Raw genomic sequence first — 23,987 nt, forward strand, 5'->3', positions numbered from 1 at the left:
CTATGTCATTTAAATTTGCGCCTATTTGTGTTAATTCGTCGGCTTGAGTAGTAGCACTAGTTTGAATCAAGGAGAGTGCAGAAACTCAAACAATTGCTGTGGAATAATGGAAACTTTCCTTTTAAAGTGTTGTTTTCGAAGATCGAATTTAGCTTCATTGGATTGCTTTAGCATATCATATTTCACCACCATCATTTAGTACTGAACCTTCTTTTTTCTGTTCCAGCTCTAACAATATCATCACTCTACCCCTTCCTTTATTTCATGGTAATCACTTAACTCTTTTTCATCATCTCTTTATTTTGGGATAATATACGTTGTTGTTTTGGGGTAATCAAGTTTATTTTACTATGTCATGTTTGATTAAGTGGACTGAGTGCGAGGTGTTACTATTTCATTTAAATTTGATTAGAATTCCAAACAAAAATAATTTTTTGTCCTATTATCGAATGCATGTGGTGTGAATTGTTTGATTGTGTATTTTCATGGGTCTCATCTTATGCTTTACTCTACGGATGATCGTTTTAATACATACTGATTATTGATTTTGTGCATTGCAAATTAATTTTGTTCCTTATTTTATTGTAGTTTTAGGTGAGACGGATGACTTTAAAGATGACAAACGAGTTATTTTACATATGAGTTCTGTTGAAAAGTGACGAATTGTGAAGAATTGAAGGTTTTAGTTTATAATGTTGACACTGATTTTAATTTTATAGCTAATGTAGTGTATAAAGAAGTTTTTAAAATGATGAGTATTTATCCATTGTGTTTAATTATTTATGGTGATAGATTTTTATCTTCCTACTCCATGATTTAATGTTTAAACATTATATTATGCGATTTGTCTCAAATTTATTATGCTTGAATGTTGATTTGTATAGAAATTCTCATATAACTAAAATTGTTATCATATTATTCATTATTAATATTGATTCTAATTTTTTTTAATTAATTTAAAATTAAAAATTAATATTTTAAAAATATATTAATCTATGGGCGTAATGCTAGTTTAAAATTAAACGATAACTACAGTGTAATATAATCATCTGTTTTACACGATATCATCATATATAAAGAATTATTTTCCTTAGATTAAATATAGTATCTAAAATGAATATTTTCCTCATATCAATTTTAGCTTCTGGAAACTACATTAATATTAGTAAAATGTTCAAAGAATATTGTATATCAACTTAGCGATCATTGAACAAATTAGTTTTTGAGCATTTATACACTAGAAAAATCCTCAATTTTCTTCTTCGCAAGCTTCGCAATACTCGAACTAAGCCTAAATTCCATGGACACTGTATCACAGTCCTTAAACTTTCTAAGTGTCTAGTTTGCCACTAGTGTTCAAGTCAGGTTCATGTACTTGCTAAATTCTGCAATGAAACTTATAAATCCTTTTTCAATAAATTAATATTTGAACATTTATGCACTATATTTAGTGTTTTTGTTTGAAAATTTTCTCGCTAGTTGTTACTGTTGACGATTATATATTCGGTATATTAAATAAAGATCTTATAGAGATAACTAAACTACATTAGGTTAAACACTTTTATATTAACAATAATAGACTGATATTTGAAAATTTAATAAAGTTGAGTACTTTTTAGTTGTATTTATATTATAGTTTATTTATGACAATCTTTCTCTTTCTCTTTTAGTATATAGGTCCCAACCCCCACTGCATTATTTCAACTACTTTTTCTCATTTTTTCTTACTTTACCAATTACCCTTTAAAATTCGTGTCAATCCTAAATGGCCTATCACTATGGACGAAGGCAGTATAAAATACTAATCATTTAAAAATAAAAATTTAAGCTTAATTAACGCCTAACTTATTTGTGTAAAATAGTAATGAATGCCTAGTCTCTCCACGCCCTCCACCATGATCGCCACCACGAGCATCAATGCGTCTATGTTCAAATGTTCAGCCATTGATAATCAACTTTGATTAAGATACCTATTAATGCAAAAATGTATAAAGAATAACTAAACTGGTAAGTAAATTAACTGTAATTTCATAAAAAAAGAAAATATTCTAATTAAGCAAAAAATGAATTCAAAACAAAGTCAACCGCTTTTAATAATTTTTAGAAAACACTAGGGATTCAAAATGAAATAAAACAAAAAATAGGAAATTAAAAATAAGTCCAAAACATGTAAATTTCCTTTTGTCACCCTTTAAACGATATTGGATGACCAAATCCATTATACAAATTGAATCACTAACTAGTTCACCATTTTTCGGCACACCGTGCGAATTTCAAGTCATCGTGCAACTTTTAAGTTAACATGTGAGTCTCTAGTCATTCCGACATAATGCGAATTTCAAGTCATCGTGCGAAAATAAGACAGTGGCCTAACTAGGCCACTGAAACGGCCATGGTGCTACGAACATTATGGATTCCGTCGGACCACGTATACCATCCAAATCCGTACTTGTTCTTCACCATTTTTCGGCTTTCAAGTCATCGTGCAACTTTCAAGTTATCGTGTGAGTCTCTAGTCATTCCGACATAATGCGAATTTCAAGTCATCGAGCGAAAATAAGACAGGGGCCAAACTAGGCCACTGAAACGGCCATGGTACTGCGAACATTATGAATTCCGTCGGACCACGTATACCATCCAAATCCGTACTTGTTCTTCTTCACGATTCCACTGGCTACTACTTGTACAGTGATGGTGAAACTACTTTCCTCTCCAACATGATAGAAGACTAGTATGGGAGGCCATATTTTAACCAAGATCCCAAGTGAAGGTTTGATGGGTACCGCATATATACTCCTTGGGGCTCCCACATTCGTCACTGTTCTTACCACAGCCAAGGATGGATAATTCAAATTTGTTGGGCCCATTGAATGCTCCGGCCAGGTGAAGGTGGAATCAATTCTAACCTTGATGCTGCATAGGTAGAATAGATAATCTGTGTAGGAAGCGTTGTATATAAGCCCGAGATCCGCTGCTTTTGCCGGTCTGAAATGCCCCCCATCGAATTGGAATGGGTTCCGCTGGATTTCCGGATGGATCAATGATCATGCTGCCTGATTGTTATTAATCCCAGCTGCACGGAGAAAAATTGGGAGTAATTTATTGTTTTGGTTATACTTAGTTATATGAAGTTTGATGTACGCACCGGTGGTTATGAGAGCAGATCTTATGGTGGCGCTGCTCTAGTGAGGGTGTATGGCCTTGAGAAGTGCAGCAACGACAGAAACACGCGGGCACGACATAGATGTCCTAGACTCAAATTGGTAGCTAACAAGTCTTTTGTCGACTGATGATGCCTCGGTCCATGCTGCCAGTATGTTGAGACCTTGGGGTCGATGCAGTTGGGGCCTCTAGAGGTGAATGAAGCCATGAAGGGAGCTAGCTTGGTGCCAATTAATCTGGACGGGCGTCAATGCTGTCGTCGTTGATCTAACTGATGTTGTGTAGTTAGAAATCGTTGGGATTTCAATTAACAGAATAACTGTTGCTGGAATCAGATACGGCTCCAATACCACTTGCATTTCTCTATAAGAGTTTCCGAGCACAGCTGCCACGCCACCAGCTCGGGCCACTTCTATTGTTTTGCATATATCTCCTCTTCTACAGAATACGGCTTTTTCTTTCACAAGATCCGGTGAAAGTGTACCCTTAAAGCAAAACCTAGTTAAAAACAATATTTTATGTTATTCTTTTTAGTAGGTGGGGTATTTAATTTAATTAAATAGAGACCCAACCCTATGCTTCTATTTGTTGTTGAGCCTGGGATCTCCACATCCCCCGCATAAATCAGGGGGTAATTACTCGCCTCATCAAATGGGGTTATTGATTGTCCCTACAAATCAAATTCAGAATCCCACAAATAAGTACATAACAACTCAATATAATCGCAATGAACCTAATTAATGTAATTAACATCTATTGTGACGCCTTTTCCAAGCTTGACCGGCGACAAAAAGACACGGTCGATGCTACTTGCATCAACCGTGATTACCCACGGGGCGGCGTTGGAGACAGTGGATGGAATCGGGCCGGAGTTCCCTACATTGCAAGCTACAACAATTTTCTTTACCGCATGCAAGGCTCCCATAGCGATGCCATCTCTCTCGAAGGATATGGCTGAAAAACTTCCAATTGAAACACTAATGACATCGACGTCGTCAGCGACATCAAACGTAGCAAGGATGTCTGCATCCAAACACACGTTGATATCGTTGGGATTCTGCCAACACACCAAGTAAATAGCCAGTCTCACTAGTGGGGCTCCACCTCGGGCTATTTCGTTGCCAATTCCCCCTAAACCCCCGGCATTTGCAACCCTTCACCCGCTCATTGTTGATGCTGTGTGAGTCTCATGGCCATTAATGTCTCTTGCGGACCGCAAGTCCCGCTTGTGATTAAGCGGCCCGTAGGTGGCTTCGTAGGAATTCACATAATATCAGGTCCCAACCAGTTTCTTGTTAAAAAAGCAATTAAACATTAGAATAAACATGCGGACATTTGGTGTGCTCTAGGCTCGATGGGCGGCGGTGAAGGGTCCAACACAGTTGTGGTATGACGACTGCATTACTGATGTCATGTACGTGTGTATTATCATGCACAACATGATCGTCGAACAAGAAGGTGAAGAACTGACTGATTGGACCTACGAAGATGTTGATGCTGCCGGTCCAAGCCACGACGTGGCCACCGCAAATGTACGAATGGAGATATCTTACGAGGACACCAATCGGGTTCGTGCATTTGTCGACATGTGCCAACAAGAAGCCCATATTCGACTCCAGAAGGATTTAATGGAAGAGTTATGGGCGCGGTGGAGCGCACGTTGATATTTATAATGTAATTTGTGGAAATCGTTGTTTTTTTTGTTTAATTATACTTTTTAAATTTTTTTTATTATTTTGATTATGTATGTTTTTTTAAATTTATATAAAATGATTGCATTTTATATTGTATTCATGTCGAAATTTTAATTCTGTATTTGTGAATTTGTGATTTTGTTTGTTGGGATGTCCTAGTGCTAGTCCACTATTGTACAGTGGAATGTCCTAATGATGTGGCAGTGCAGTCGCTAGTCCTAATGACGTGACAGAAGGTGTTTTTGGCTAGTCCTAATTCTAATCCGCCGGCTAGTCCTTCCTGTTGTGGATGCTCTAATTACTGTGTCTATATATGCATTCAATTAAAAAGACAATCAATTTAAAAAAATATACTTGTCAAAATATTTTCTTTATAATAATATTGCAGCTACTAAAATGTAATGCGTTCAATTTTCATTTAGGGAGTGCAAAATTCTAGATTGATAATATAGCTTTATATTTAGTACTCTATTAATCATCCTGAAAGTATATACAATGTACCAAAATTTCAATTTAGTAGGTCTCAAATGTTTGTTAGTTAATAGCCACATCAATGATAGATAATAATTTACTAGTAATTGATATTTTCTTTATCGAATATCTTATAATTTCGTGTCTAACTGGACTTTTCATTATTTATTTACCATTATATTTACAGTAATTTACAAAAAATAATAAGTCTATTTATAATAATGTACATTTAACTTTTTTTATTTTATTCAGGTAAATTGGCTGACTAATTTGATTTGAGGTTAAGATGTTAGAATTGGAGTTTAGTTCAAATTAGATTCATATATTGTCTATCTTTTCTTTATATATTTACAACATAGTAATATTATGATTTATGCATTAGAATAATTTTGTGTATAATATGTTTATCATTTTTATAGTTGTATCTGTGATTTTTTTAATATAGTTATTAATTTTTATGGTATTTATTTATTTATTGAAAAGCAAAATATTAATCAAAGGTTCAACATCAGAGTTGAAGCTGAAAGTAGTGAGAATGTGTATGCATTTGGTTGGTATACTTGGTGGAGTGATAGGATTCATCAAGTGAGAAGCCCGATTTCGGTATGGACGATTGTTTAGGGCCTTCTTTTCTTGCAAATTGGACTACTATAAATAAATTAGGTATGTATGCATCTTAATTAGTGCAAGAATTGAAGAGTCTGTGCATAATTTGTATCATGTGTGCTCGTCTTAATAGTGGCTATGTTATTCGATATAAAGTGGCATAGTATTTTCCTTGCTAGAAGTTGTCTTTTTCAATTTATGTCGGAGAATTGTTATTCTACAATATCAAATAGTATATGAAAAAATGAAAAATGATGACTGTGTTTTTTTTACAGTTAATATAGGCGTTCTACCTTTGATTTATTTCTTTATTATTATTTTCAGATTTATAATGTATGGTTTTAAATTTAGGGATTTAATAAGACCTTAGACATAAACACTTAATATTATCATTATTGATCTTCTACAAATACGTAGTAGAACAATATAAAATGCCATTAACAATATAAGAAAACAGAATTTGTATTGTAGATTGTGGGACCCATAAATGATAAAAGAAAAAGAGGGTGAAAATGTTTTCATAAATGGGTATGGATTATTTCTATAGAACGGATTAAAAAGGAAATATAGTTTATTTCTATGGGACGGACGAAGTATAAATTTTTATTTAAAATTGATTAACTCTGACTGGACTAATGAATATTTAGCACATAAAATGTACACAAGCATTTGCCCAATGGTAATACGAAATACAATAGCATTTTCCACTCACTAGTTAATAAATTCCTGCGTTCTGGAAAATAATTCTTTTTATTCTAAGTGGATGACCAATGTGAACCCAAATACAACATCTTACCAACGCCTAATTAGGTTTGGTAGCGGCTCGATGCCAAGCCGCCTACCAATAAAAATGAAAGAAATATTTTTAAAAATAAGTTGGTGATAGACTGTAATTTTGGAATTACTAATTTATATGACTAGTGGAATTTAAAAGAATCCGATTATCCATTAATTATTAGAATCAAATTAGTCATATATGCTGATCAAATAGAAAAATAATACTACTGCTATCTAGTAAGATAAATAAATAATTGTTGAATAAAATTATTAAAGTCAAAGCTCTATGTATATGTCACAATATCATGTGGACTTAGCGGAGCAAGTCGTCATAAGACACAGGCATGGAAACGGCATTTTAGTTTTAAAATAATATTTTCTTTATCTTATTAAAAATAAACGTTTTCTTGTATAAAGTGACCCATTAAAAATGAAACTTTCATAAAATAGAAACAACTTCATCTCTCTTACTTTACTCTCTTTTCGTTAATTCACAAAATAACACTACATAAAATCTTGTACTGGTTTTCAAATGTTGCATATTTAGTGAGACGCTATTTGCCTCATGTTACTAGCACTTTTCGATTTTGGCTAATCTCAAACTACTTACGCTATTTCTATTTTAAATAAGAATTAGGATATTAGAGTTAATTAAGTGTTTCCTTATTTAGTGATATCTAAGTGTTTCCTTATTAAGTGATCTCTTATTACATTTAAAATCTAATTTAATTACACTAAAATTATCAATTCCAAATTTAGAACATAAAATGGAAGTGTGAGTAACATGGGACGGGGGAGAGTAACATAGGATGGAGGAGTACAAGAAGACTTTGATCAAGTATCCAAATACTGGCGATTCATCTTCTAACACATATAGGTCACATAAAATTTTCCATGAATCTTAACTTAATTAGCTCCATCAAACATCATCATGTTTTGTTTAATACATTATCTCTAATGTCAAAGGAATTAGTCAGAATTCAGAAACATAGTATAAGGTGCAATAATATCACTGTCATGGGTAGAACTCTATAAATCTGCTTAAATTGAGCAGGTAATAGCAGTTAAAATTCTAGGAAAAGAAATGTATAATCGGTTGATATTTCTTGCTGCAGTTCTACTTATTCTCAATGCCGTAGCTTCATTTCCTCAACGACAGGTTAATTTAATCTTGATTATTATCACTAAGTTTTTTAGGCTTGATAATTAACTAGTACTTTTTTCATAGCTTGATAATTGGTTTGAATATTAATCCAGGTTTACATAGTATACCTTGGACCACACAGCGGGGAGAAAACCTTGCACGAAATCGAAGAAATTCATCACTCGTATTTGCATTCTGTGAAAGGCTCCAAAGAGGAGGCTGAATCATGCATTATTTACAGCTACAAGAATGTCATCAATGGCTTCTCCGCGTTGCTCACCCCTCAGGAAGCCCAAACAATATCAGAGATGGATGGTGTGGTTTCAGTGTTTCATAGCAATCCCACAAAATCAAGGCTTCACACAACCAGATCATGGGATTTCATTAGCTTACTCGAAGCAAACTGGGATGCTTCAAAGGCCAATGGAGAAGACATATTGAGTAAAGCTAGCTATGGCAAGAACGTCATCGTTGGAGTACTCGATAGTGGTAAATATGTATTTCTCTCTTTAATGTCTTCCATTGTTGAATTGTTGCTATTGAAAATCTGAACCATATGGAGTATCTTTTCAGGCGTATGGCCGGAGTCTGAGAGTTTCAACGACGAGGGAATGGAACCTATTCCAACTTCTTGGAATGGGACTTGCCAAACTAGTGTGGCCTTTAATTCTTCTCACTGTAATAGGTACTCCCTTCGTCCCATTCAAGATGGTCATCTTTTCTTTTTTGTTTGTCCCAATCAAAATGACCACTTTCTAATTTTGAAAATAACATCATCTCTCATTTTTCTTCATTAAAATATTCAACTATTTTTTTCTTCTCTACTTTATTCCACATAACAATACTTCCTAAAATTCTGTGCCACTCAAGAATGTGGTCATCTTGAGTGGGACGGATTGAGTAATTATTATACCTCGTTTAATTTCCCTATTAAATTTAGGGTTCGTTTTCTGGATTGAAAAATCCACCATTTTTCACAGGAAATTAGTAGGGGCCCGATATTACTTGAAGGGGTACGAGGCCTACTACGGGCCGCTTGACCCTGAGCTGGACTTCCGATCAGCCAGGGACATTAGTGGCCATGGGACTCACACCGCGTCAACCATCGGCGGTCGGAGGGTTCCCAATGCGGCCGCAGTAGGTGGTATTGGCAACGGCACAGCTAGCGGAGGGGCCCCACTAGCCCGTCTGGCCATCTACAAAGTGTGCTGGCGGGTCCCAGGTCCGGGAGAAGAGAGTGCGTGTTTGGACGACGACATGCTTGCAGCTTTTGATGACGCCATCGCCGACGGTGTTGGAGTGATCAGTGTTTCTATTGGGGGGAATACAAGTAGTCCCTACACCGAAGACAGTATAGCCATTGGAGCACTGCATGCAGTGAGGCGGAATGTTGTGGTCGCTTGCAGTGCGGGAAATTCAGGTCCCGATCTAACTACGGTAACCAATGTCGCCCCGTGGATCATAACTGTCGGCGCCAGTAGCATCGATCGCGTCTTCTCGTCGCCACTCCTCCTCGGAAATGGATTGACTGTAGAGGTTTGTATTATTTCATTTAAATGTATATTCATACACTACAAAAAAAAAACACAAAATACTGACGGAATTAGTGACGACATCCAATAGCTCTACAACTGGTGACAAAATTAGTGACTAAAAAGTGTCAGTAACTAATTAGTGATAGATTATTCCATTGCCAATGCCAAGTAGTCGCCTACAGATTCCATCATAGTAAATTTAGTGACGGAAAAATCGTCACTAAAACTTTTTACCGACAAGTTTATCATTGACGGATCTGCCCAAACTTAATCTGTCACTAATATGTTTAGTGAAGAAATTTCACTGATTATCCGTCACTAATTGGCAACTTTTTTGTAGTGTATAGTATGATATATTAATCGCTAAATACTAGTTATACTTCCATTAAAAATAGCAACATTAGGAAACTTTTTTCTCTATAATAAAGTGAGACTTTACTAATCACTCTTTTTCTTTCTATCTCTATTACATTATTAATTGTGCATTAAAATCTATACCTATATACTATAAGCCTCACTTTTAGTTTGGTTGGTGAAAATAGGGACAATCAATCACGCCAATACAGAGAGCAACCTATCCTCTTGTTTACGCAGGAGAAGCGGAAATCGCAGGAACTACCACTCGTCTAACGACAGGGTTTGAAGTCTTAATTTCATCTCCTTCACATAATGAAATCATCTTAGCTTATTATCTAATCTTCTTTTTGACATCAGTCTATGCCGTAACGGCACGCTTTCACCAGCGTTGGTGAGAGGAAAAGCGGTATTCTGCTGGTTGGGAGATACTCGGCAGGCATTGGAAGTGCAAAGAGCCGGCGGTGTTGCAGCTGTGCTTGGCAACACCGATGACGGAATAGGAGTAGTGGGCAGGCCTTATCTCATTCCGGCAACCGTTGTGTTGTCCGATCAGATTGAGAAGCTTAGCATCGTCAATTACAGCGTGACTGATGCAGCGCCAACTGCAACTCTCGTACCTACCACGACTTTGTTAGGCACTAAACCAGCTCCATTCATGGCCGCTTTCACCTCTCGAGGCCCCAACCTTGTCCAACCCAACATTCTTAAGGTCTCTTTACAATATCTTTCCATATTTTTTAACATTACCCACTTTTTTCTATTTTGTTCAAATTTTAGTATGTCCTGCATATTTAAAATCTACCGAAAAAATCATTAAATTTAGATTTGTTTGAGATTGGAAAATTCGATTATCTATGTGTAATAGTACTATTGTTGATGTTTTTCAATAAAACGTTGTTTTGTTTTTGAACAGACGACCGCGATGATGACATGCATGTATAGTTTATGATATATCACGCACAATTTCACTGAAAAATGGTAGCATGCAACATAGTAATTGTTGTTTGTTACATTCGCAGCCGGACATCACTGCTCCCGGACTGAATATATTAGCAGCGTGGAGCGAGGCATCGTCTCCTCTAAAGGTGGCGGACGACAACAGAGTGGTTAAGTTCCAGATTGATTCCGGAACATCCATGTCCTGTCCCCATGTTGCTGCAGTCAGTGCACTTCTCAAGGCCGTACATCCAGATTGGAGCAGCGCTGCCATAAGATCTGCAATAATGACAACTGGTACATTTATGTATAACCTTGTATTAGTAATTATTGTTGCTAACAAACTTCCTTTTGATAAATTCCATTTGTTGCAGCAAAGCAAACAAACAACTTAGGCAAACCCATTACAGACGCATTGGGAGAACCAGCAACACCATTCGAATTCGGGGCAGGGCATATCCAGCCCTCCAAGGCTGTTGATCCGGGACTAGTTTACGATGCTACTTACGATGATTATCTAGTCTTTCTCTGCCGCAGCAGCGGTAATCGACTGGATCAATCATTCAACTGCCCGCTAAATTCGCCTTCGCCAAGCAGCTTGAACTACCCATCATTAGCAATTGCCAATCTGCAAGGCTCTGTTACTGTCGGCAGAACTGTTACAAACGTTGGCGCTGCAAACTCGTCGTATTCGGTCACGGTTGATCCGCCGCCAGGTTATCTTGTCCGAATCTCACCGGAAACATTGCGTTTCAGTGCGGTTGGGGAAAAGCAAAAGTTCAGCATCAGAGTTGAAGCTGAAAGTAGTGAGAATGTGTATGCATTTGGTTGGTATACGTGGAGTGATGGGATTCATCAAGTGAGAAGCCCCATTTCGGTATGGACGGTTGTTTAGGGCCTTCTTTTCTTGCAAATTGGACTACTACAAATAAATTATGGGACTTTGTTTATTGTTTATGTATGCTTCTGAATTAGTGCAAGAACTGAAGAGTCTGTGTATACATTGTGTCATCGTCTTAATAGTGGCATAGTATTCGATATAAAGTGGCATAGTATTTTCCTTTTCACTTTATGTTGGAGAATTGTTATTCTACAATATCAAATAGTATGTGAAAAAATGAAAAATGATGACTCTGTGTTTTTTACAGTTTATATAGGCGCTCTACCTTTGATTTATTTCTTTATTATTTTCAGAGTTATAATGTATGGTTTTAAATTTTGGGATTTAATAAGACTACATAAACAATTGATGGGGAGTGTTATATTGCTAACTCATAACTTAATTACTAACTACAACTAAATAATATCCATTAGATATTCAAATTAAGGGCTTAGATAATTAATCCCTAAATGTCAATACGATCAACGAAAAACGTCAATAAGGCCATAGGTCCATAAGATTAATTCCAAAAAATCTCAATAGGGGTATTAATGTCAATTAACTACATGTTTAGTTATAACTAACTTTTAAAAGAAATCCCAATACTTTAAATTCATATAACATATATCAAATTAAAGATAATTTCATAAGGATTCCAACGATATCATACATGCATATGTTCCGACGTCAAAATTTGAAAAAAAATTCAAATTTTTTTAATTTTTTCGTACAAGCAGAAATGTCAACATACTATATAAAATATGTCAATATAATACATGTAGAATGTCAATATAAGCAATGAGTTAACATTCTTAAAGCATTGTGTTGACATTCTCAAAGTATTGTGTTTATATTTTCAGAACATTATATTGACATTTTCATCTAAAACCCTAATTTGGATTTTTTTTTTATCTTTTTCGATTTAATTAATAAAAACGAAAATTACACGTGGCAAATTGTAGACCACACGTTTTCTAAAATCGTATGACCTTAAATTAGTTGTAATAAGCAATTAAATGATGAGTTAGCAATTGATCACTCCCCAACAATTGATATTGTCATTATTGATCTTCTACAAATACGTAATATAAAATGCCATTAACAATATAAGAAAACAGAATTTGCTAGTTGTTCCTAAAATCGCGCCTGTTCCTCCTATTTTCTCTAACACATATGATTTGCTCTCCACAATAAATATGCTTTCTCCTTTAATTTATACTATCACTGGTGTTAGTATTACTCCATTGCCATGTCCACAACAACACATTCCAAATCTTATTGCACCAAGCCTAGTCTTCCACCATTTCCTTCTCCATTCACCCCACCATTTGATGAGCTATTCTCGTTATTTCACGCCACTCCTCTCAAAAACAACCCTCATGTCCGCAATACACCTTCTCCCTTCGTCACCATCAACCCTCCCCAATTCGGTTCTCTCCCAGGCCCCCCACTCCCCAAATTCGACGGCAACGACCCTGCTACTGGCTGCCTCTACACCAATATCCACGAATACTTCGACTTCTACGCCACCCCTCACGATGAGCGAGAGCGCTTAATGGATCTATGCATGGAAGGCGAAGCTGCACAGTGGCTCCAATGGATGAAGATCAAAACTAGTGAAATTTGGTCACCACCGCAGCCTTTACTTGCTTCATCCTCGTATCCTCTGCCACCGTGGACCGAACTGCCTGGGGATGTAACTGTCAATATTCTGCATAGGCTGGGGGCGGAGATGCTCACAAGTGCACAGAAAGTGTGTACTACATGGTGGAAGGTTTTCAAGGATCCCGCCTCGTGGCAAGTAGAGAAATACCCCTATGTCTAAAGGAGACAAACCTAGTCTCATTCAGTGCCCTAACATAAATCTTGAGATTTAGAAAATGCAGAAGGTTCCATATGCTTCGGTGATTGGGAGCCTAATGTGTGCTCAAGTGCGTATTAGACCCAATTTGATTTTAATTGTTTATATGTTGGGCAGATATCTCAATAACCCGATATGGATCATTAGGAAGCAGCAAAACGGGTTATGAGATATTTAGAGCATCCGCAATGGTGCTTAGGTCAGCCATAGGCCAGCCATTCTCTCCCCTGCCGCGTCAGCAACACTAAAAAAACCACCTGCCACATCAGATTTAGGCCAGCCATAGGCCAGCCGCAATAAAAATAATTCAAAATATACTACATTTACGGAATTAAAATTGCGATATACGGAATTAAATTTACGACACATATACGGGAAAAATAATCCATTCCATTAAAAAAAAAGTACTAAGATTTTAAAAAAAAAGGTACATGATTTTTTTTTAAAAAAAAGGGCTTCAACAAACGAGCCCCGCCACTCTCTACTCCTCATCGCCGTCGCCGTCGTCCTCGTCGTCGCCGCCGCCGCCGCCGCCGCCGCTGCCGCCACCCGTGGTATCTGAGCCCACGTCGGAAACCCCCAGCCGTGACCTCGCGATCTCTAAATCAGCACGCATGCTCTCGAGCATCTCGTAAAGAAACCTCTTCTCCGTGGGGTCAGTGGCGTTCTTCCACTCTCGGAAGACCTGTAACATCTGAGCCCGCGTTTGGTTACGCGAATGGAGAGTGTACTCGAGTGGGGCGGCTGGGAGGGCGGAGGACTGGACCTCGCGGGGCGATAGGGGGGATCCGCCCCTCGCAGCCCGCTGCGCCCGCTTGTGTCCAACCGGGCGGGGGCGACCAGTAAATAAAGGAGGGGATGGAAACTCCTCAGCATCCGGGGGGAGGTCGTGGGATCCGCCGTTGCTGCCGCTGTAGTCGCCGCTATAGTTAAGTCGCTGCTTCTTCGGCCACCCAGCGTCGCACCCAGCCCGGAACTTCTCGGAGTCCTTCAACAACAAGAAGCACTCCCAGAAGGTGAACTCCTTATACTTCCCCTCCAAGGGGAACTGACTCGCGGCGATCCTCCGGGCGTCGTCCTCAGTCTGCCCACTTCTGAGCTGACGGAGGGCGTTGGCGTACAAATTCGCAAAACGGCCCACCGCGGCCCTGGTGCGCTCCCACCCTTTCCGGACCTCCTCGTTACTGTAGTCCTTCCCGTGCGGGCAGTGGCTCTTATAGGCAGCCCTGATTTTCGCCCACATGTTGACGACCCGCTGGTTGTTCGCAACCAGTGGATCGTCGCACACCTCCAACCACCCCTTGGCCACCGCGGCGTACTCATCCTCCGTCCACTTCCTCCGGCCAGTGGCAGCGGGCTGCGATGACTCGCCGACCGCCTTGCCCTTCCCCTTCCCCCTCGTCTTCTTCTTCGGCGCGGCCGGCGTCGCTGGAACGGGAGTATCATCGTCCCCGAGATCGATCCACATATCATACAATGACAGAAGGTCATCGCCAGAGAACTGCGTCTCCACCGGGGTCGACGTGTGAGACGAAGCCGTCAAAAAATCAAGCGAGGGCCGATATACCGCGTCCCCTCCCGGTGACCCCTGCACCCCCCCCCCCCGGCATCCCGGGATGCATACCGTGCGGCATCCCCCCCTGCCACATCATCCCCATCATCTGCTGCAGCATCATCTGCTGCAGCATCATCTGCTACTGCATCTGGGGCATACCCCCCCACCCGGGCGCTGACTGCCCGCCGCTCCCCTGCCCGCCGCCCGGCATCCCCCACGGCACCGGCATACCCCCCTGTTCCCCCCATCGCCCCCCCCCCCCCCCCCGGCGCACCAGCCATCATCCCCATCATCTGATTCCAAGGGATGTTAAATCCCGGGCCCATCTGCCCCCATCCAGATCCCACGGGTACTGTGGGAGTCTGAGAGCCGCTCGTCGCCGGACTGGACTCGTTGTTGTGATCCATCACTCGATGATGCTCTTGAACAGAAAGTTAGAGAGAGAGAAAACTCGTTAAAACAAGCGGTGCAAATGAAAATGAAACGAAAATCGCGTTTATATATGATTTAAAAAAAAAATTCGAAAATCGGCACTGGCCTATCGCTGGCCGATCGAGCCTCCACAATGGCGGCTAGCCGATCGGCTAGCGCTTCGGCCAGCGACGAGCGATCGGCCAGCCCATGCCGATCCGCTCGCTGAAATCGCGTTTGCCGATTGCAATGGTTCGGCTAGCCGACCGGCTAGCGCGACGAATCGGCTAGCCGGTCGCTAGCCGACCATTGCGGATGCTCTAAGCATTACATGCTCGCATACAGAAAATCAGATCATTTGGAGAGATCTTTAGGCATTTTGATTCTGATTTTGTTAGATGCCAATACAGTAAAGGATCCATTTTAGGTTACATGTGTCTGTTGGCTGTAGAGCCATTTCGTGGAGAAGTGTTGAGCAAACACTTGTAGCTACTTCTGCTATGACAACAGAATTCGTAACTTGTTTTGGGGCATCTAGTTAATGAATATGACTGTGAAATTTTGTCACTAGGCTGCATATTGTAAGGTATTGAAAGACCACTTAAGTTTGTTGTGACAATAACTCTGTAGTCTTATATTCTAAAACAACAGGAGCTTCCTGGTTGTTAAATAAAGGGTTCGGAATGGACAAATACATATAGAGCATAAGGGAATGGATTTGATGATTACAAATCCAATCATTAAGGGACTATCACCCAAGGTCTTTCATGGGCATGTAGCCCAAATGGGTGTTATGTTGTTTAAGGATACTTCCGTTCAGTGGGAGTAGTTTTGGTTGTTGCTCTATATTGTGTTTTGAACATGTAGTTATAAAACTCATGTTATTCTCTGCAGAAATAAAGTATTATGTTTTGTCCATTATTTTTGGTTTGATCTCACTTTGGGAGGACCAGTTGGAAATAGGCATGTATGATCACCTTGCATGAAATTTCCATGCTACACTCCATAATTGATCTGTTGTTGATTATATTTGCATATGTGATTACTGATTGGGTTTAATCATGAAAAAATATGGTGACTGCCCCTTTAGTCCTATGTCGATATAGTTGATGATAAGATTGTTCGGAAATACACTATGTGATAGCACTTTTGAGCGCTCATTCAGTTTGTACACATTTATTTGGTGTCATGTGTTGCCCAAGTGGGAGATTGTTAGAAATTTGGGCTTCCACATGACTAATTTAATGTGTATGGCTATATTTCAGTTGTCCAATTAAAGTGATCCAATAAAGATTAAAGTTTGGGCTAGAGTGTATTTAATTGTTATGGAAATAAGTGTTGATACCATAAAGTGATTTTCTATTTGACGAGGGACCGAATAGAAAATAAAAGGGTTTATATTTAATATAAATATAAGCTAGGGTTATGGTCCCCAGACGTCAGAAGAACATTTGATATCTCTGTATTCTCTCGGCAGACTATTGCAAAGAATGTCTCTGATCGTTTGGAAGATCCATAGCCGTTGCAAAGCAATTCCGCCGTTCAATTCGTTATGGATTAAGGTACGCTTCCGCTTTATAGTTTATGCTCCTTTTCCATCGTTCTCGGTTAATCATCATAGAGAGTTTTAAGTAATTGTTCATTCAATTATTCCAACAAGTCGAGTCATCGATTTCTCCAACCCTAGACAGGGGATTTTCAATGACAAGTACAATGTCATGTGCCACCGTGCAGTAGATCGTAGCCAGGGACAATTGGTCGACCTCACCATTCAGTACTTCGGTGACGATGCACTCTTGGACTACATCATCCATCGGTAAGGCAATTTTGTTAGTTATTGGATTAAGAAGTCTTGCTCATTGTTCAAACTGGTCTAATCTATTGTTGTTTGACAGATCACCAAATCTCATACGCCTTAAACTTGGAACTTGCTTTTTCCTATCAGGATATTGTGCGCGTAAAATGGTGGCAAAACTACCACATTTGGAAGAATTGCACCTTACTCTTAGATCAGGGGTTGGTGCTTATGATATTGAAATAATTGGCAAATCATGTCCAATGTTGAAATCATTCTCGTGCAATGGATATAAGTGCAAGCTTCGGACATACAAATATGATCCTTATATTGAAGGACATTGTCGGAATCTGTATGCTCGTGCAATCAGCAAAAGCATGCCTAATTTGCGGCATCTTCAAGTATTTGCACATTATATGGGAAATATAGGACTCGAAGCCATCCTTAACGGCTGTCCGCGTCTTGAATCACTTGATATCCGGCGATGTTTTGATCTTGATCTTGAAGGGGATTTGGGGAAAAGATGTCAGAAAATTAAACACCTTAAACTCCCTAATGACTCTGTTAGTGATGTACCATGGCCTAATTGCGATGGCGGCGATCCTTTTGCTCCTTTTGCCTTTTGCTTTGAAAATTACGTACACGACTATTATAGCCGTAAATATAGAGCTTTAGGTTTCGGTTTCGGCTTCCGCAACAATTAATTCTGAGCATGTTCGACAGCAAGGTATATGTCTTCTAGTAGTATCATTTTGGAACTTTCATTCTACCCTCACTTTGTCAATAGTCAATGCGCCTTATATTACTACTCTTCTTTATTTAGTAGACTTTGTCTTAGCATGATTTTGTGGTTACATACCTTAATGAATATATATATCTTTATGATTTGATATGTGTCATTCTAATATGGGTTCATTGATTGCTAAAATATAGCCCGTCGTCTTTGTCATTAACAATATGGTGGTCTTTTTTTTTATCCCTTTACAATTAAGCCATTTTTCTTTTTACTAAAAAGTAGTAGTAGTAAAATATTTAATTAAAAATATCTCCAACTATAATGGGATGAAATGAGTGTATGCATACTGGGACTAGGTTAAATTAACATTCAAATCTTAAACTAACTTCATATATATGTCCAAAATTTTGATTTTAGTAAATTGATTGTTTCACCGTGGGTAAAGAAAGAGTCCAACTTACTCTTTGTATTAATAATATTTATATAATCTAATTTTGATAACGAAAATGACTCGTACTCCGTATAAGATATGAAATTAATTAATCTTAAATTCGGAATTATGTAGTATGTTATTTGCAGTGAGATCTCAACTTTTGACTAATATATGGGTTAAGAAATTCTAACCTGTAAATTCTTGGCCTATTTTCGCATAACAACTTAACAACATCCGTTTATATTTCCCACATTGCTCTCCTAACTTTCGACTTAGGTAATACACAACTATATAGTCAATTCGTTCCATGCATTATTAGTGAAGATATTTATTTCTTTTGGCTATATAATTTAAGAAAATGGTGTTAAGTAAGTAAAGTTGAGAGATAATAAAATAGATAGATTAAGAAAGAATAATATAAGTATAAAATTAAATATTTTCAATTTATTAAATTAAAAATGAGTCAACTATAGTGTGATTGAAGGAGTATATAGGGGTCCTATTCTAATGCTTTTAGCACCCTAATCTAAAATCAAGACTAAATCTCCACCCTTGGATTTTAAAATGAGTGGATGAGATTAAAGCTCACAAAATCTCAATAAATAATAGACAAAATATCAACAAAAGGGTAATATCGTCATTATGTTATCATATGATAATTTTCGTGAGTGTTTTTTTATATCAACATTGTGTATTACAAATATCAACAATATGACATTAGAATATCAACACAAGGACAAGAAAATATCAACACATTTTTATTGAGATTGGACATGCATAATATTGAGATTTTGCCTACAATATATTGAGATTTTTTGTTGCATTTGTTGAAAATAGCTGCTTATCAACATGTACGAAAATTGAAATATAATTTATCAAATTTCATCACCCGAACATCGTCTGAACATATGCAATTGAGATCTCGTTGGAATCCATATTAAATTATCTTTAATTTGATATATTTTTTGCGAAAAAATAATTTAAATTGAGAGAGTTACGTAAATTTAAAGATTTGGGATGATTTTGAGGAGAGAGAAAGTAGTTAGTTATAATTACTACATATATGATTTGACATTAATACCCTTTTAATTTAATTAATGATTATTTAAATTTAAAATATATTACACTTGGCATCATATTAACCACAAGATCTTCTAATCTAATGGTTGAAAATTGGTCTCAATTTGGGATTGGTAATTAGTTAGCAATTGATTACATCCCACATAGCTTGCCTCCGCTGGTAAATAGAAAAATGCAGTAAAATAACAAATATTTTGCAACATCTGCAATTAAAATATCTGAGTCAAAACCATAAAAAAATAACTGATTGAACATTAACCAACCCATTTCTATTAAAAAACAAAAGTTCTTAACACATCCAAAATTCAGCTTAAAGGATTTGAAAAGAGATTAAGAAGAGTGTGAGCATCTCCAATGGCCGGCTAGCGACCTGGCCGATTCGTGGCGCTGGCCGATCGGCTAGTCGAACCATTGGAGGCGGCCAGCGGGAAATCGGCCAAATTTTCGGCGTGGGCTGACCGATGCGCAGGCCGGCATTGTGGCGTGCCGATCGCCCACCGCCGAATTTTGTTTTTTTTTTTTTTTTTTTTAAACCTATATAAACGCGATTTTAGTTTCATTTTCATTTGCACTGCTTGTTTTAATGAGTTTTCTCTCTCTCTAAATTTTTGTACAAGAGCATCATCGAGCGATGAGTAACGCCGGTGGTAGCAGTGGTGGGGATGCTGAGGAGCACGAACGGAGGATGAACGAGGCTATGGAGGCCTACATGAACCGCGAGTGGGAGCGGTACATGCGTAGGGTGGAACAGCAGGCGATACCTCGCCCTTCACCGGTTGTCCACCACCGAGCAGTGATTGATCGGGATCACGAAGCTGCACATCAGCGGCTATATGACGACTACTTCGCTCTGGACCCGCGGTTTCCCGCAAACATGTTCAGGCGGCGTTTTAGAATGAGCAGGAAGTTGTTTATGCGTATCGTTGGCGCTTTGGAGCGTGAATATCTGTGTTTCCGCTTCAGGCACGATGCGGTTGGCAGACCCGGCCACACCCCAATTCAAAAGTGCACGGCGGCAATCAGGCAGTTGGCCTACGGAGGCGCAACAGACATGTGGGATGAATACCTCCACATCGGTGAGTCGACTGCTCTGGAATGTCTGAAATATTTCAGTCGGGGCGTGATCCACATTTTCGGTGAGCAGTACCTTCGAAGCCCTACTGCCCAAGATTGTCAGAATCTGCTGCAGATGCACGGGGAGAAGCATGGGTTCCCCGGGATGTTAGGCAGCATAGATTGTATGCATTGGGAATGGAAGAACTGTCCGACTGCCTGGAAGGGGGCCTACACGACCGGCTACAAGTCAAAGAATCCCACGATGATCCTCGAGGCCGTAGCTGATTACCGACTGTGGATCTGGCATGCATATTTTGGGGTAGCCGGGTCGAACAACGACCTCAACGTCCTCAACTTGTCGCCCCTATTCAACGAGAAGTGTCAGGGCATCGGTCCAGCCGTCTCATTTGTGGCCAACGGCAACCGGCATGATATGGGCCACTACTTGGCGGATGGGATATACCCTAGGTGGCCTGTCTTTGTGAAGACGATCAGGCACGCAAATGATGAAAGGAAGGCCTACTTTGCGGAAAGGCAGGAGTCGGCGCGCAAGGACGTGGAGCGCGCATTTGGTGTGCTCCAGTCTCGATGGGCAGCAATCAAGGGTCCTACGCGTTTGTGGGATGTCGGCTGCGTTTCCCAAATAATGTACGCATGCATTATCCTGCACAACATGATCGTCGAAGACGAAGGCGTACAACTGACTAGTTGGGCCAATGACGATGAAGCCGGTCCAAGCCACGGAACGGCCACCCCTAGCGTACGACATGGGGTACCTCTCGATGAAGTCGGCCGCCTCAAGGAATTTGCTGACATGCGCCAAGTGGATGCTCATATTCAACTCCAAAAGGATATAATTGAAGAGTTGTGGGCACGAAGGACTGCACGCCGATAGTTTTTTTTTATTTATCATGTAATTTTTTTTTTTATCTATGTACCTTTTTTTTAATACAATTAATGAATTTTTCCGTATATGTCTCCTAAATTTAATTCCGTAATTTAATCGTGATTTTAATTCCGTAAATGTAGTATTTTTTGAATTATTTTTATTGCGGCTGGCCTATGGCTGGCCTAAATCTGATGTGGCAGGTGGATTTTTAGTGCTACTGACGTGGCAGGGAGAGAGAGTGGCTGGCCTATTGCTGGCCTATGGCTGGCCTATTTAGCATTGGAGATGCTCTTAGGCAAATGAACAAATATATACTCCCTCATTCCTTCATTAATTGGCACTGGTTGACTTGGCACGAGTTTTAAGAAACATAGTGGAAAGTGGATGGAAAAAGTTAGTGAAATGTGTGTCCTACTTTTATATATTAATTTTATAATAAAATGTGAATAAAATGAGTTAGTGGAATATGGTATATTACTAAAACTAAAAATTAAGGGTGCCAATATTTGGAATGAACGAAAAGAAAATTGATGTCAATTAATAGGGGCCGAGGGAGTATACCTTAATAATAATAACATGCCTGTAAAGAAAAAACTAAGATCAATATAAGCAGAATTATTATTTTCTGAGTTTTTGCAATCTTTTTTTATTACGTTTCCTGCATGTAAAAGCATGTAGTAGTATACTTTTAAAATAAGAAAAACAAGGCGTTACTTGTATATCTGGGCTGTGCTATATTTTTACATTCTATTGGGCTTTCAACAGACAGCGCTGCTTATCAATCTAGACCGCGTGTTATCATTTTTAATTATTTTATGATTTTAAGTTAAGATGTTGAAACAGATTAAATATACCACTTTGAATCGGTATGGATTTATAAGAAATACCTTTATACTGTATTTAGTTCTAAAATATGACAAGAAGCCGTTGATTTAGTACCATTCATCTTGTTACACGATATTGACTCAAAGTTTTAGTATTACTATAATAAGTTACAACTATATATGTTGACATTAAACCCATTTCCATGAAAGTTCGTTTATTCCAACAGACATCTTCATGTTTTGTTTAAAGCAAAATATCTATGGGACGAGAATTTCAGATAACAATTTCAATTCTTGAGGAGAATGAATTATCGGTTGATATTTCTTGCTGCAGTTCAACTTATTCTTAATGTAGACGCTTCATTTCCTCAACACCAGGTTAGTTTAATCTTGATCATCATCACATTGTGGTACTTAATAAACTAGTAACTATGTTTTCATGGATTTGTTTGAATATTGATCCAGGTTTACATAGTATACCTTGGACAACACAATGGGGAGAAAACCTTGCACGAAATCGAAGAAATTCATTGCTCGTATTTGCATTGTGTGAAAGGCTCCAAAGAGGAGGCTGAATCATGCATGGTATACAGCTACAAGAATGTCATCGATGGCTTCTCCGCATTGCTCACCCCTCAGGAAGCTCAAACAATCTCAGAGATGGATGGAGTGATTTCAGTGTTTCATAGCCATCCCACAAAACCAAGGCTTCACACAACTAGATCACGGGATTTCATTACCTTACTCGAAGCAAATAGGGATGCTTCGAAGGCCAATGGAGAAGAATTGTTGAGACAAGCGGTATCAACAATGAGGGATTGGAATACAGGTAAATATACCATTTCTATTCTCTTTCTTCCTTCATCTAAATGTTGCTCTATCTTGAAAGTTGAAAGCCTTAACCATTGTTTTTTAGGAGTATGGCCTGAGTCTGAGAGTTTCAACGATGAGGGAATAATAGAACCTATTCCAACTTCATGGGATGGAGGTGTCTCCTTCAATTCTTCTCAATGTCATAGGTAATTTATTTATACCATGTTTAATTTCTCTAGGGTTCGTTTTCTTAATTGAAAAGGTGCAAAATGTATGCTTTCACCATTTTTTCAGAAATATAGTAGTACTATTATATATGCGTGATCTTTGGTCTCTACCCGGATCCAATGTAACAAATGATATCACTTCTAATCGGCTCGCTCAAAATTATTCGAATCTTCAAGAACAAAAAAGATTGCATCCCTTTTGATAATGATCGACTTTGCTTCTTTGGCCCGTCCCAAAGAATCTCTTAGACATGCATGATGCAATATATCTTGTTCTATCTTTGATTAGATATTTCTTTATGAAAATATGAATCGGAGTTTAGGAGCATGAGCATTTGTCATGCAATAATAGAGAAAGAGATATTTAATCATATAGGTCGGGCTCCTATAATATGGTGTTCTTGGGACTCTCTATTTGATTATAAAGAACATGGTGATCTTCAAAGAATGGTCAGAGTTCATGCAGAATGGAACCTTGCATCATAGTACTATATATAAATCTTCCAATAAACAAGGCCTTTATCGAATAAGCTACTTCATAATTATATTTTTTTCTTTTTTCGTATTTTAATTCATGATAATATTATCATAGTATCATATCAAGAACATTTTATCACATCTTTAAGAGAAATGGAGATGGGACAAAATTTTCTCATTTTTATTGTACCTTCTTTTCTCCATGATAAATTGCAATCAAGGAGAAAGAAAAATTTAAACTTCATTTGGCTACTTAACAGGAAATCAG

The 23,987-nt window shown here is 38.5% G+C and overlaps 2 protein-coding genes and 2 pseudogenes across 2 annotated transcripts; 3 read left to right on the forward strand and 1 right to left on the reverse strand.

Annotated features, from left to right (window-relative positions):
* Positions 1–2,573: 2,573 nt before the first annotated feature.
* LOC125188280 (subtilisin-like protease SBT5.6) lies at positions 2,574–4,769 on the reverse strand (annotated as a pseudogene).
* Positions 4,770–7,790: 3,021 nt separating this feature from the next.
* On the forward strand, positions 7,791–11,791 carry LOC125187851 (subtilisin-like protease SBT5.6). The gene is made up of 8 exons (XM_048084500.2): positions 7,791–7,869; positions 7,968–8,343; positions 8,428–8,539; positions 8,835–9,390; positions 9,932–10,026; positions 10,104–10,455; positions 10,766–10,979; positions 11,057–11,791. The coding sequence occupies exons 1-8, from the start codon at positions 7,795–7,797 to the stop codon at positions 11,575–11,577; spliced, it is 2,301 nt and encodes a 766-aa protein (XP_047940457.2). The 5' UTR covers positions 7,791–7,794; the 3' UTR covers positions 11,578–11,791.
* Positions 11,792–13,024: 1,233 nt separating this feature from the next.
* LOC125188279 (putative F-box/LRR-repeat protein 9) lies at positions 13,025–17,888 on the forward strand. The gene is made up of 3 exons (XM_048085052.2): positions 13,025–13,359; positions 17,050–17,205; positions 17,285–17,888. Exons 1-3 carry the CDS (start codon positions 13,118–13,120, stop codon positions 17,886–17,888), a joined length of 1,002 nt encoding a protein of 333 aa, XP_047941009.2. The 5' UTR covers positions 13,025–13,117.
* Positions 17,889–22,505: 4,617 nt separating this feature from the next.
* On the forward strand, positions 22,506–23,225 carry LOC148926917 (subtilisin-like protease SBT5.6 pseudogene; annotated as a pseudogene).
* The last annotated feature ends 762 nt before the right edge of the window (positions 23,226–23,987 follow it).

This window comes from Salvia hispanica, chromosome 5 (genome assembly GCF_029641045.1).
Source record: "Salvia hispanica isolate PSC_SH4W2 chromosome 5, Shi_PSC_v1, whole genome shotgun sequence".
In the NCBI taxonomy this organism is placed as follows: Eukaryota; Viridiplantae; Streptophyta; class Magnoliopsida; order Lamiales; family Lamiaceae; genus Salvia; species Salvia hispanica.